Consider the following 13,145-nt stretch of genomic DNA (forward strand, 5'->3'; position numbering starts at 1 on the left):
GCATGTGTTTAACGATCCTCTTTTGATAAGGATTAACATTTAGGTACAGTAACAGTTATGTCAGAACTATATAGAAAAAGTTGGTCCAGAACATAAGAATGATCCCATGTAATCCTTGTAGCTTCAGTGATATGTTAACACTTACGATGACCTAGGATTGAAATGTAGGCCTTTAAGTCTAATTATTTGGTCTTTGATTTCAGCCTGATGAGAGTCATGCATTGACAATGGTTATTTTACAAGACATGCAAGATAGAAGGTTTACCAAGAGACACAAGAAGAGTGATGAGCCATTTATAGACTTTGTCAGTGATGTGGAAGATGACCTGCTAGCCTACAAAACAAAACTGAATGCTGCACTTGCCAAAAATAGGATTAAGTTCAAGGCAGCCAGTATAGAATATTTACTTCCTGACAATGTGAGACAACTGGAAACCAAAGCAGTTGTTCTGCCAGTCTATGCATGGGTAAACCAAATAAAAGCAAGGTGAGATATTACACACAAAATTGCCAAAATGCTGACAAAAGATATTCAGTAACTTTTTATTAAAAAAGAAGGTATGATAAGATTATGAATGAATATTAAAATAAAATATGTTTTTAGGTTGGGCAAGATAAAACAAAAGTGTTGTCCAATTTTGAACTATAGAGGGCAGTATTTAAGACATCAGGTTTGTTGATAGGTGACTTTTCAAATATTGAAGTGTAGAGAGGTAGTACTGGGAGTTACAAACATGTTCATGGCCACATGAGTCGTAGTCACCTTTTCAACTGGATTTTGTAACAGTTCTTGTCAAGTTAAATGTTGATGATGTTTGTTATTTAATTATTTCCCAGTGTACAAACTGTAATTGACAGTCTCAAAGAGGAAGGATTTGTCCAAGTTAACTCAATCAGCAAGATTTCTACTCAACACTTTGCCTTGGATACTCAGTGCAAAGACGTTCTTGTTTTCCATGCAGACCTGAGAGATGAGCTTGAAAACCATCAACTTGTTAAAAATTACTACCTTATATTACAAGTAAGTAGTGTGTGTTTGGAGGCAGTTAGACATGCATGAATATATATTTTGATGCAAAAGCAGATGGATGGATGGTTGATTATAGTGTGTGTGTGTGTGTGTGTGTGTGTGTGTGTGTGTGTGTGTGTGTGTGTCTTATATATTGGATACACTTTCTTAAAGTCTATAAACTTTGAACTATTCATATTTATGGTCATCAATGGTTTCATTTGTTTGTATCCATAGGATAAAGCCAGCTGTTTTGGTCCACACTCTGTGAAAGCTCTCCTCAATGAAGGTGATGATGTGATCCATACACATATAGGTTCTGGTAAAATTACAGCACACATGTCATCACTTATGAATCAAGAAGACAGTTCTGTATATGCATTTGGTGTCACAAGTCCAGCACATCGCGACACGCTGAAAGACAGTATGACAGAACATGAAGTACAAAGTATCCTTTGTTGGTTTGTGGGTGGTAGGATAATTTAGTATTTGTTACTGTGGAATGAATGAAAGGAAATCATAGAACTAATAGTTCTGTAATACCTGAACAGATTCTGTTGATCTTGTAAAATTCAGTTTTGTAGAATAACGTGATTGGGAGAAAATCAGAACCACTATCACTCATATTTTGCTGTTCATACAGTTCTCTCTTTTCCAATTTGTGCATAATCCAGATGAAAATATGTTTTAAAAAACTTTACTTTCTTCACAACATTGGAGTTTGAAATATTTTCTTATCCTTACCCGTAATATGTACCAATTCCAGCATGTTGAATGAGTTATGTCAGTGTGTTTAACTATTGAACTGATCTGCACTAGTCATCAAATAGATATTCTGTTTTTCCAACTTTTTGTCTTTGGGTTTATTAAAACTTCATGCTCACCACGTTACAATGCAACTCTTCCTTAACCATGTGTTAGATGTACGGATAGTTGAAGACAATTTTCTTGAAGTTCTTCCAACGGATATTCGGTTTAAAAATGTGAAAGTGGTGTTACTGACTCCACCATGTTCACACTCAGGAATCACAGACCCTGTGGATTATATGTTACAAGAAGGAGAAGGTAAAAAAAATCAGAGCTAGAAATTATTGTATACATTGTAGTTATGACGTTGTAGAGTGTCCAATGTCTATGGTAGAAAATGCAGTCATTTTATTTATTTGTCGGATGACCAGTGGGGGCTAGTCCCATTTATAGGCTCCTTTGGTTCAGTGTTAGTGCAAGGGAAAACCTGCATTGTATGGTAGAGTCAAACTGAATGACACTTCATAGACCCTACACACAAATGCCCTAACTATGTGTAGGGTCTACGCAAACACTGCTAAGATCAGAATTCAATAAACATGTAGTAAAGTGGTTTTACTTAGTCTATGCTGTGAACATGACCACAGAAAATTCTCCAAGAAAGTAAAATTTGCTAATTAAAGAAGTGAATGATAGATTTTGCCATATGTTTGAATCATAAATCATTGTTCTAATACTTATTACCTATGTGTAAAATAAACCTTCATGTTCTCACTTTGAAGAGTACTAAGTAGTATTCTGTGGTACACTTCTTTATTTTGTCAATTCCTACTAGAAATGTTAGGTTGTATTTAATAACAATTTGTTTCTTCAACTACAAATATTGATGGCATCTTCTATAGTAGCCATGTTTTCTGTAAAACACCATCACTGTCGAAGTTTACGGAATGCACATTCCAGTATCTATCATTTGCTTGGCCTTTATAAGATTCACATGCTTGATTTTGTGGTTTGATTTCAGATGCTAGTATTTTACAAGACTTGTCTAAAGGAGGAGTAGATGATGACAAGTTAGATGAACTCATAGCTATACAAATGGAGTATCTCAAACATGCCATGAAATGTAAGTTGTTTGTTCAAAATTTACTACAGTCTACATACAGTTGGAGGGTGCCTCACGATGACAAATGAGGGCCTACACGTACTCAAAATTTAGCTACTTCTGAACAGCGCCACAAGTGGCCAAACTGTAAAATCTTTTGTTTTTCTGGTAACGGGATTGTGGCATTGTTAGCAGGTACTTTTTCTCCCAATGGTCTCATATTCATTCATGTGTTACATGGTTCTGTTCCAGTTTCCAGAGTACAAGCAGTGATTTATTGCACACATTCCATAAACAGTGAAGAAAATGAAAGTGTTGTCACCAAGATAACGGATCACTTTAATTCCAAGCTGACACCCAAACAAATGCCATACCGAATCACACCGCCTACACTGCCAGTAGCTGTCCAAGACATGGACAAAAGGGGAGGTCAGAGGTATTACAAATCAGAACCTTCAGCTGAGATGAGTGGCTGCTTTGTTGCTGTAGCTACTAGGGAGGTAAGGTCACAGTTGTTATGGCTTTTACTCTACTCTTTAAAATTTCCTTCTTGACTCTGAGTTTCTGTTTCTGTATCAAACCAAGTAGATTAGAAATATTCATTTGATGCTGTGAACCCAGAGTCTATGAACATTCATTCCTGTTGTTATAACTACGAGTAAAAGTAACCCTATTTCATTTTCTATTGGGTTTATATATATATATATATATATATATATACACACATATACACACATATACACACATACATACATACATACATACATACATACATACATACATACATACATACATACATACATACATACATACATACATACATACACACATACACACATACATACATGGATGTTAGTGTAGAATGCCAGGTTAAAGAAAGGGTCATTGCTGGCTTCATCAAACATAAAATTGTTATTTTATCGAAGGCACTACTTAAGGTACATGTGCCAAGGACTGCCTGTACATTCGAAAGAAATATAAAACTATAACTATTGTATTGTGAAACTAACTCTGCATGATTAGTTACTAGTTATATAATATCAAAATAGGTGAAGTTTTATGACTAACTGTTGTACTTGTGCAGGCCACTCCTGATGAACAACTAACAGCAGCAGACATCATAGCCAGAGCCAAAGCCAAAGGTCTAATGGGAGCAGGTGGATCAACATCCAGTTCTGACCAAGCACCTGAAAATGGTGAAGTCTCTGAAGGTGGAAAACGGAAAAAGAAGCAACAACGCAGTCCCCGATCCAAATCAGTACCATCAATACGACGTGGTGTTGCCAAGGGTAAACACTCACCACCAAACAGAATTGCAAGGACATCGCCAACTAGACCTCAACGTAAACAAAGAAGTAAAGTATCACTACCAACAACCAGCTCTGAAGATGACTACAGGCCTGTCAACAAGACTGTTGCTAGGAAACCCCGTACAGCAAGTAAGGCTTAGTATGGTGAAACAAAGCCATCTATATCATCATCTATATTTCATCATCTCTATACTTACATAATACCACTCAGAAGTTTTACACTTTGTACTGTCCCATCTGTGTTGTACATGTCTTGTCTTTCTTTTTTTTCAGTTTAATTATTCACTGTCATATACTACCTGTCTGTTCCTTTGTTCTGCGTTTAATTTTTTAACGTCATACATGTCTGTAACTCAAAGTCTTGTCTGTACGTTCTGTTCCTTTGTTCTGCGTTTAATTTTTTAACGTCATACATGTCTGTAACTCAAAGTCTTGTCTGTACGTTCTGTTCCTTTGTTCTGCGTTTAATTTTTTAACATCATACATGTCTGTAACTCAAAGTCTTGTCTGTACGTTCTGTTCCTTTGTTCAATATGATAGTGTTAAATGTTTCAGTATGTTCTGTTGTTTTGTGTAATTTATGTAATATAAACATTGCAATACTAACTTAACACTACTTACTTTTGGACTTTCTCCTTGACACGCCGCATTACCCAAGCACACTTGCGCAAACAGAAATACCCTTGCACTAAAATGCATTCCCCATGCATACTCATACACACACACACATACACACACAAGTACCAAGTACCCTTGCTCTCAAATGTCAAAATAACACAAAGGCATAGCATTCTAACTGAACAAATAGATGCACATGATGAATGATTGATTTGTCTTGTCTTGTCTACAGTTGTATGTTTTGTCATAGAATCTTGTCTCTTTTTCTCAACAATTTCATCTTACTTGACAACCAATACATAACACATAGACTGACAGATTCATCATTGTAGGAACTTCATTCATGATTGTAGTCTTGTAACAAGACCTAGATCTGTACTCGGAAGTTGCCGAACAAAAGCCAAGGATGAAAGTGCCTCAGGTGTGGTCAGGCAAGCCCTTGACAGTACATTTGGATCTATGCAACCTGTGGGTGCCTTTAAAGTTAACAGAATTGCCCAAAGGTCTAGCAGCTAGACTAACATGATCAGAGCACCCACAATGATGAGTCATCAATCTATGCAACACATAGCTGTCACCTTATGTCTGTTAGTGTATCATAATTCATGTGGTCATTATAATGTTCATCATACTAAATGAACTAATTCATTTCATTGTATGTTTACTTTCATAGTCATCAGATGTAGATTTCATCTCATTCATTGATATGCTAAATATTGGCATACTTTGTTGCTTGTTGTATATATATATATATATATATTGAATATGTGAATTAGGCAGGATTCCTGTTATGAATTATACTATAGTGATACAGCAGTTATTAGACATGGAATATAAAAAATTGATATCAGAAATCATACTCTGTTCAAATATATGAAATTGCTAAATCTCAAGATTGCAAAACTATATCCTGATGAGGAGTAGAAAATGAAATGCAAGATTTGAATAATTTATGATTATTTGTTCAAGTGTATAAAAATGTGATTATCACCATACTGCCTACTTGCCAAATTTCACCCAAAATTAAATGAACCATACTAAATCTGAATGTAATTGTATGTCTAACTCGCATATTCATGTATATATATTTGCAACACATCAAAGCATACCATTCAATATTTCTATAACAAGCCTACAATTAGGAACATTTGCTATCTGTGGTCTGAGACTATTTATTGTAATTAACAATCAGATCCTTTGTTTTTGAACCTTATATGTCTGTTCTAAGGAAAAAACTTCCTACAGCGTCAGATCCTGGCCAAATGTTCCTATATCATCCATTTGTCATAGTAATTTTACATACTTGCAATGATGCATTTTGCCTACTACAGCAACTATCAAACTTAGCTTTGAATCTTTCACCAATATTGATGTTAGTCAATTTTTGACAATTATAATGTTATTGTATTTGGCAATTTGAAATTCTTATATTCATGGTGATGTCAATATTACCAGTCTATGTGCATTATCAAAGCATGCCAAGAAAGGAACACCCCAAAAAAGGGGAAAAGATAATGATTTAGAAATGAAATTTGTGAAATTCAGTCCAGTCAGTATTTAAAGTGGGCAGAATGTTGATACTCAGTGATAGCAATAATGGTGTGAGATTTTAACATCATTCTATTATGCCAGTAATATAATAACTATGTCATGTTCAAATGTGTATTTAATGCCATCATGCTGCATAACTGCTGACTAAAGTACTCAATGTTATAGTGTAATCTAGCGTAGCATAGTGTAGAAATGCATCATAGTTTGATGTGTGTTGCTCACAGCTCTACATGCCTGTAAACTGTGTGACTGCTGATCAGAACTAAAAAGTCTGGTTTGAAAGCCTCCACATGTCATTGGTCTTGTATGCCCATGTGACACACATGTGACATTGGAGGAGTCTATTCACTCAACCAATAGCATCAAAGGGTGAATGCGATTGGATATATTGATCATGCTGGCTAAAGTGTGGGATAAAGGCGTTTTAAGCTAACTTATAGAATAACATGGTATAGAGTGTAGTGGCTCTTAACAACTAGCAAACTCTTTAAGTTGTCCAAGCATTTGTTAAATCTGCCTCTAGTATTTCCAGCAACAAAAGTTTTACAAAGAATTTATGTCTTACCAGGAATGAAGGGAATTTTCCTGTGGACATCACCAAGTCCTAATTTTCAGAACATTTGCAATCAAGTTGTATTGAAAATTAGAAATTTGCTGCCTGAAGTACAAGAGAAATTCGTAGGAAAACTACACTGCACTCTAAATGTACATTTGCTTGAACAACTTAAAGCAGGAGTTATAGTAATTAGCATATGGTGTGGCTTACTTATTAGCATTAAATTAGTATATTAATACTAAAATTAGCATACTAGCTTGGTTTCGCATATGTTGTCTGCTAATATGGTGACCTAACAGCAGTGCGCTCTCTAAGCCAATTTGATATGCCACTGACGCACATGATTTCTAGTGACATACCAAAATTTGGTGTTCCCCATCTCTTCTATGTGGTGAAATAACAGTTTTTTGTCATTTTGTCTCGCAACAAAATTTGGCTTTCATGAGAGGGCACACTGCCTAACAGTAATGACAATGTCTTAGGGTCACAGTACTTGGGCCTTGAAAAGGAAAGGTGTGACATGTAACATGCAAAGCTGTTAACAATGTGTGAAGTTAACTTTGCTAAAATACTGCAGATGTTTTTGCTATGTTAATTCCTCAAATAACTGTAGAGTGACATTCATGGTTGCTGTGTATAATAAATATAGATTTAATATTAACTAGGTGTTGTGTGTGTTATGTGTGACTGGACACTTTTTGTACCCTGCATGCACGGCTGCAAATACCTGCCAAGTTGTCATCATATGTGCATGTTATTATTAATTAACTTGCAATTACACACAGTAAAAATACACATTTAAGCTAACCAAGTTTTTTAAACATTTTTTTTTTAAATTATTATTTTTTTTGGTCATATATTTTTTTGTTTGTCTCCAAGTATGGTAATCACTGGCAATATTTTTGTTTGTTAATATTTGTTTATATTTTAGCTGTTACTACTACCACCACTAAGTCTGCTACTACTACCACTCGTACTACTACCAGCACTACACAGCCTGGGAACAAAGTGGAGCTAAAGCTACGTCAGTTTGCATGGCAAAAACTGTAATGATATAACACCCAATATTAAACGACAGTACTTAAATGGTACCTATGGTCTCCTTGTTTGAATGGAGTGCTCATATAGTGTAATTTAGATTTTAACATTATGTAATGGACTAAGGTTTACTATAATTTTTTTTTGAGGTTAAACTAACTGACTAACCATAATTGTTCTGTGTTTTAGCAACTGTTATGTAATGTGTGTTATGTTCTGTATTGCCCACCTCTTCAAAACCCTGTAGCTAGCTCACTGGTGATTGCCATATAATGTATACCATGATTCAGGGCATTATGCCTCATATGATTGAGGGCGCTGTTTACATCGGAGTCTTCATATGGGATTTTTGATTCTGATTTCCTTGATTAAGCTGCCCTTGAAGACACTTGCATAGTTAGCATGCCCTACATGATTGATGTGATTGGTGGAAATTATTCCAGTATAGTAATTTATTACGTCGACTTACACATGAAGCTACAACGTTATCCAGATTGGCTAGTATGAGAAAACTTTTTCAACTGGCCATCAAGTTGTCATGCGGGTGTATGCTACATAACCGTGAAAAATCAACTTTTTATGAAGCACACATAAATAGCAACCTAACTCATGAAAAGGTGTATGTATTTCCAATGGTGACGATCATTGTCAGGAGGTAATGAGGTGTGCAGAAATAAATCATATATTTGTGATAATTTACAAAATTCCTTGTATGCAGCGAAAAATTGTGGTACAGGTCGGAGTACCCCAAAGGTTGTAAGTAAAGTAAACTTCATCTTACTTGGAAGGTATTTATCTGTAATTGTTCAATGATATTGTCAACTATTGATGGAGATAGTTATTTCAGCATTTAAAATATCCCTTCTCATATCAGTGGTTAAAGCAATTTGTCCTTACCCATAACTCTGTTGTTGACATCCATTTTTCACTGACACCTGTCCTATCCCCACCCCACCCCTCCTAACATTGCAGAGTGCACTGTATTAACAGTATTTGAAGTACTAAAGACAAAGAACAGCAAAAGTGAAAATTGTGTTAACTCCACAGGATCTCTTTGTTGTTGCTTTTTTTTCATCTCTATTTCAGTTTGTATTGATTTGCTGTTATCTTCTAGTAGTACTATTGTGTGTAGGCGTAAAGTATAAAAATAAAATACTATTATTCGTATTCTGAAATAACGAGAAGTCATTCCACTGAATTGTCTATTCAAGGCATGACAAAATGTACCATTATATATATCTGAAATGTGATTGGTTCAAAGTTTATAACTACATTTGCATATTTGTTAATGATTGGTTGAATGTGTACAATTGTATGTGCATATTTGTTAATGATTGGTTCAAAGTTTCAAACTTGGTTAATGGATGTCTGTCAACCAATTAGCAACATGTCAGTTGTCATATGGTCCATATAGGGTAACTGATTGGAAGAATCATAATCTTATATTCTTAATTTTGATGAAAGTTCAATCCTTTTATCAAAAGTGCATTTGTAGTCATGAATCCTAACAGTATTTACCCAAATAAGTACAGTATATACTGCCTATCAAATGAAAATGTCTACCCACAGTTAAAACCGTTTTTAGAGGCAAATTCCAAACGTTTACTGATGTCTTGTTAGCATTGTCAGGGATATACTACAGTGGGCTGACAATGCTGATAAGATGGACATTTGGGATTCACTTCCGTAACGTTTGTTTGGTTCTGTGAGAAGAAATTTTTATTTAATACTGTGAACCCAGATCCGGAGTCCATGATTACTTATGCTCATATGTACTGCCTATTTCCCCCATCTAGGGGTGTAATATAATTATAAATGTAAAAAATAGCAATTTATAGTTGTTCTCTTATAATTTATATAATTTACATGTATATTTGAATAATAAATACACATGTACAGTTACATAATTATTTATTCTTTAAAGCATTAAAATGGCACTGTTTTAATGTAAGAAATATTTACATGCAGTTTTAATTAAAGAAGTTTGTAATGTAAAGTTATAAATTTTGCAGTGTGTGTTTTAGTAAGACAGTAGACTGAACTATTGATAGCAGTGTGTGTAGCTAAGGTAAGACTACACACCCAGCAATGAATAAGTCAGTGCCTACTATTTCAGCAACTACACCTGACAGTCCTACCCTGTGTCTAATACTGTGTTGATTTCTCCTCTTTTGTCAACAGGTGACATGTTTGCACATCATCGTAGCCGACCAGAGTCTGATTTTGAAATAGCCCCTGTTGGTGTTCCCATGACAGTAGCGGCCAAGGCTAGGATGACTGAAAGGACTGAAAGTGTGCCAGCACACGAATTCAACATCAAACATCCTAAGCCTTTCCGCTAATGCTGCCAACCACTCAAACAGTGACCAGCCTGGTTTGACTGCCTGTTTTTCTAAGCTGTTAAATACAAGCCCCAAATGGACTCTCAGCTTGCTTTTTTTATTTCATTTCTCTTAATTGCTTGTATTGGTATCTAAAGCTAAGATAAGATTATGAATAAAGTAAACAGATGTTAAGGTGTCTGGTATTATACCTCGCTTTATTTTATCCAAATCTGTGTAAGTTTTTCTTCCTTTGTCCTAGCGTTAGCTTCAATTTCTTGATGTGTCTGTTTTCCTAATCTATTCACAGCAGCTAGCTTTGCATCTACTCTTGTTTTAAACATCAAAACTGTGCATTTCCATTACATCCCATACCTACTAGCCAGACTCACTTTATTGCCATACCTACTCCATCCTCTCGTATTTCACTCAACTCCACAATGAATCTTTTCCCCAGTTATTGGTCTATAGTAATGTATTACCCTTTTTGGTGTGCAATGGTTTCTTTGGGCAGGCTTTGTATTAAACACCAATTATTTTGCTAGTAAAAACCGTCAATCAAATCATGTTCACTCTGAGAATGGGAATGTCAATCAAAGGTCAAGATGGAATGCTGTCCAGCAGAAGGAAGATGTCATCAAGTAGTGTGGGCAAGATTTTTTATTAAGAGATTGAGATAATAGGGGGGGGGGGGGGGGGAGGAATCATGAAATGGAGAAGTCACAAATCTATGAAACAAAGAACAAAAGATCATTGATGTATGACAGTGTTTTTTTATCAATTTAGTACTGAAGACAGTCCTGTAAATCAACTTAGTACTGAAGACAATTTTTCAAAAGTTAGTAATTTGATTAAAATCTGTTAAAGACCACTACAACAACTTAAATAATTGATTACAAAAATAGATTATATACTAGATGTAAAAAAAATGGCCAAACAATGCATGTCATTTGAACTTCAAGTCCAAATTTGAAATATTCAAATACTTCCAAAAAACAAAGAAAATGTGAAATATGAAGGAATTTGCATAGTGAAGAATGTCCCCAATAGTGTGTATAATTGATGGAACAGCAATAAATGATAATTTATTGTGAGGTTGCCATGGTACAATCATGATTTTATGACATGTATCAGACTGAGTTTACACTATCAAAGAAATCCCTACAGCCATCAACTTTGCTAACGATGCCAAAACAATCTCTAATGCCATCAAAGGCCACATACCAACATTTAACATTATGGATAAATTCAATCATTTTTGTGTATTAAGTATTTTTTGTGAACCTCCTGAGTAAAAAAAAGTTCATAAACTAGGTGTATGCCACTATTGACTGTTACGGTACTAGTATGAAATGTTGCAAGTCTCAGTGTGAAACAAATCACAGTAAAGTGTTGAATTATCAATAAATTTCCCTAATGTTTTCAGTTATGCTATATAATATTTCACAAGTGTTTTGAGTTTTATTTATTGCAAGACGAGGTCTTGTGCCATGCAAGAGTACTGAAATCATTCTCAATAAAAAAAGTTGTATGAAAACAGTTTCTACTACATTAAATTATATATTTTCAGAGAAGTTTCAGTCGACTTAGTGCAGTTGTATATCAGAGACAAGACACGCAGTGTATTGTAGACATGGAGTACTTTACCTGTATGTATTTTTACAAGACAACCTCAGTATTTTGACAATATGTACTGTACTTGTGCCTAGAGCAGAAATATTATACATATAAAATTGTTATCAGGAGATGCATGTTCAGAGATTTGGAGTTTTACATTGTAAACAACTTCATGAAATATTTATTTGTCACGATAAACTTTGCAGTGGTTGTACTGATTTACAGAATTGCTGTTCTGCAGTTCCTCACCAACAGCGCCCTCTATAGTAAAATGATGATTGACGATTTTATGGCCACAGATTTAGATTATAGCGCCCTCAATAGTAAACACTTGCAGGCACATGTAAATATATATCGCCCTCTATGGTGATGGAATCGACTCATAGTATAGATGGCCACAATCCCAGAATTACATATTATTCCATTTATTAAGTGTTTAGTTGATATGTTCAATTGTATTATATAAAGTCTATTCTGCCAACATTCAATTATTTACAAGTTAAGAGTTTTGAAATAGTTTTTAATGTTTATACATCTCTGATGATAAAATATCTGGCGCAATATGATACACATACATATGTATATTCAAAGAGTTTGCCAATGAAATAGTGACTAGACTGGTGTTGTATGATTACTTGAAATTTTCACTATTTCTGTAATGCTTTACTTTTCAAGAATCTTGTAGCTAGGTATGCAGATGAATTAAAATACAAAAATTAAGTTTGCAACTTTAGAATACCTTTGCTTAGAAGAAGAATTTATGGAAACCAATCAAAACCATTCCTTGCTATTGTCAGGGAGTCGACCAATCAGAACTCATATGTGATAGCCAAATGTTCACCAATTCCAATATTTTGATTGGATGAAAAACCAAACATTGTTGATGAATGAAAATTGACTAATATTTGTCAATACAGAGAAATGGAAAGCTTTAGCAATCATGTGATCTCCTGTTGCCATGGTTACCCATGTATTTGTACTTTGAAGGAAGAATTCAATTCTCTTCTTGTTTTGTTAGTTATTAAAATGTATAAAAGCAATAAAACTGTTCCAACAAATTTGAATAGAGTTCTGTATATTATCACTATATGCAATTTGTAATCATTGTAAATGAGATTTCAAATGTCTATGTCCTGTATAAAATAAACTTCATTTATGGTTTGATATGATAACATAGTGTTTGTTTTCTGTTCACCCTTGTACGGGATGAGAGTCAATGCAGAGCACTATGGCCATAGATTTACCGATTAAAGGTAGACACATGGCAATCCCTCAC

At 34.6% G+C, this 13,145-nt stretch overlaps 1 protein-coding gene across 2 annotated transcripts in view; it reads left to right on the forward strand.

Annotated features, from left to right (window-relative positions):
- The window catches only part of LOC144439021 (putative methyltransferase NSUN7), a 45,655-nt gene extending 33,964 nt beyond the window's left edge, over positions 1-11,691 (forward strand). The window contains exons 3-11 of one of the 2 annotated variants that reach the window (XM_078128262.1): positions 204-487; positions 838-1,021; positions 1,247-1,457; positions 1,931-2,074; positions 2,778-2,879; positions 3,111-3,358; positions 3,943-4,297; positions 7,825-7,981; positions 10,113-10,251. In XM_078128262.1, coding sequence (XP_077984388.1) covers positions 204-487; positions 838-1,021; positions 1,247-1,457; positions 1,931-2,074; positions 2,778-2,879; positions 3,111-3,358; positions 3,943-4,297; positions 7,825-7,943 — 1,647 coding nt within the window. In that variant the 3' untranslated portion in view covers positions 7,944-7,981; positions 10,113-10,251. Of the gene's footprint in view, positions 1-203; positions 488-837; positions 1,022-1,246; positions 1,458-1,930; positions 2,075-2,777; positions 2,880-3,110; positions 3,359-3,942; positions 4,298-7,824; positions 7,982-10,112 lie in introns of both variants that reach the window. The other variant, XM_078128261.1, reaches the window with a different exon arrangement.
- Positions 11,692-13,145: the final 1,454 nt, after the last annotated feature.

Source organism: Glandiceps talaboti, chromosome 8, assembly GCF_964340395.1.
Source record: "Glandiceps talaboti chromosome 8, keGlaTala1.1, whole genome shotgun sequence".
NCBI classification, from domain to species: Eukaryota; Metazoa; Hemichordata; class Enteropneusta; family Spengelidae; genus Glandiceps; species Glandiceps talaboti.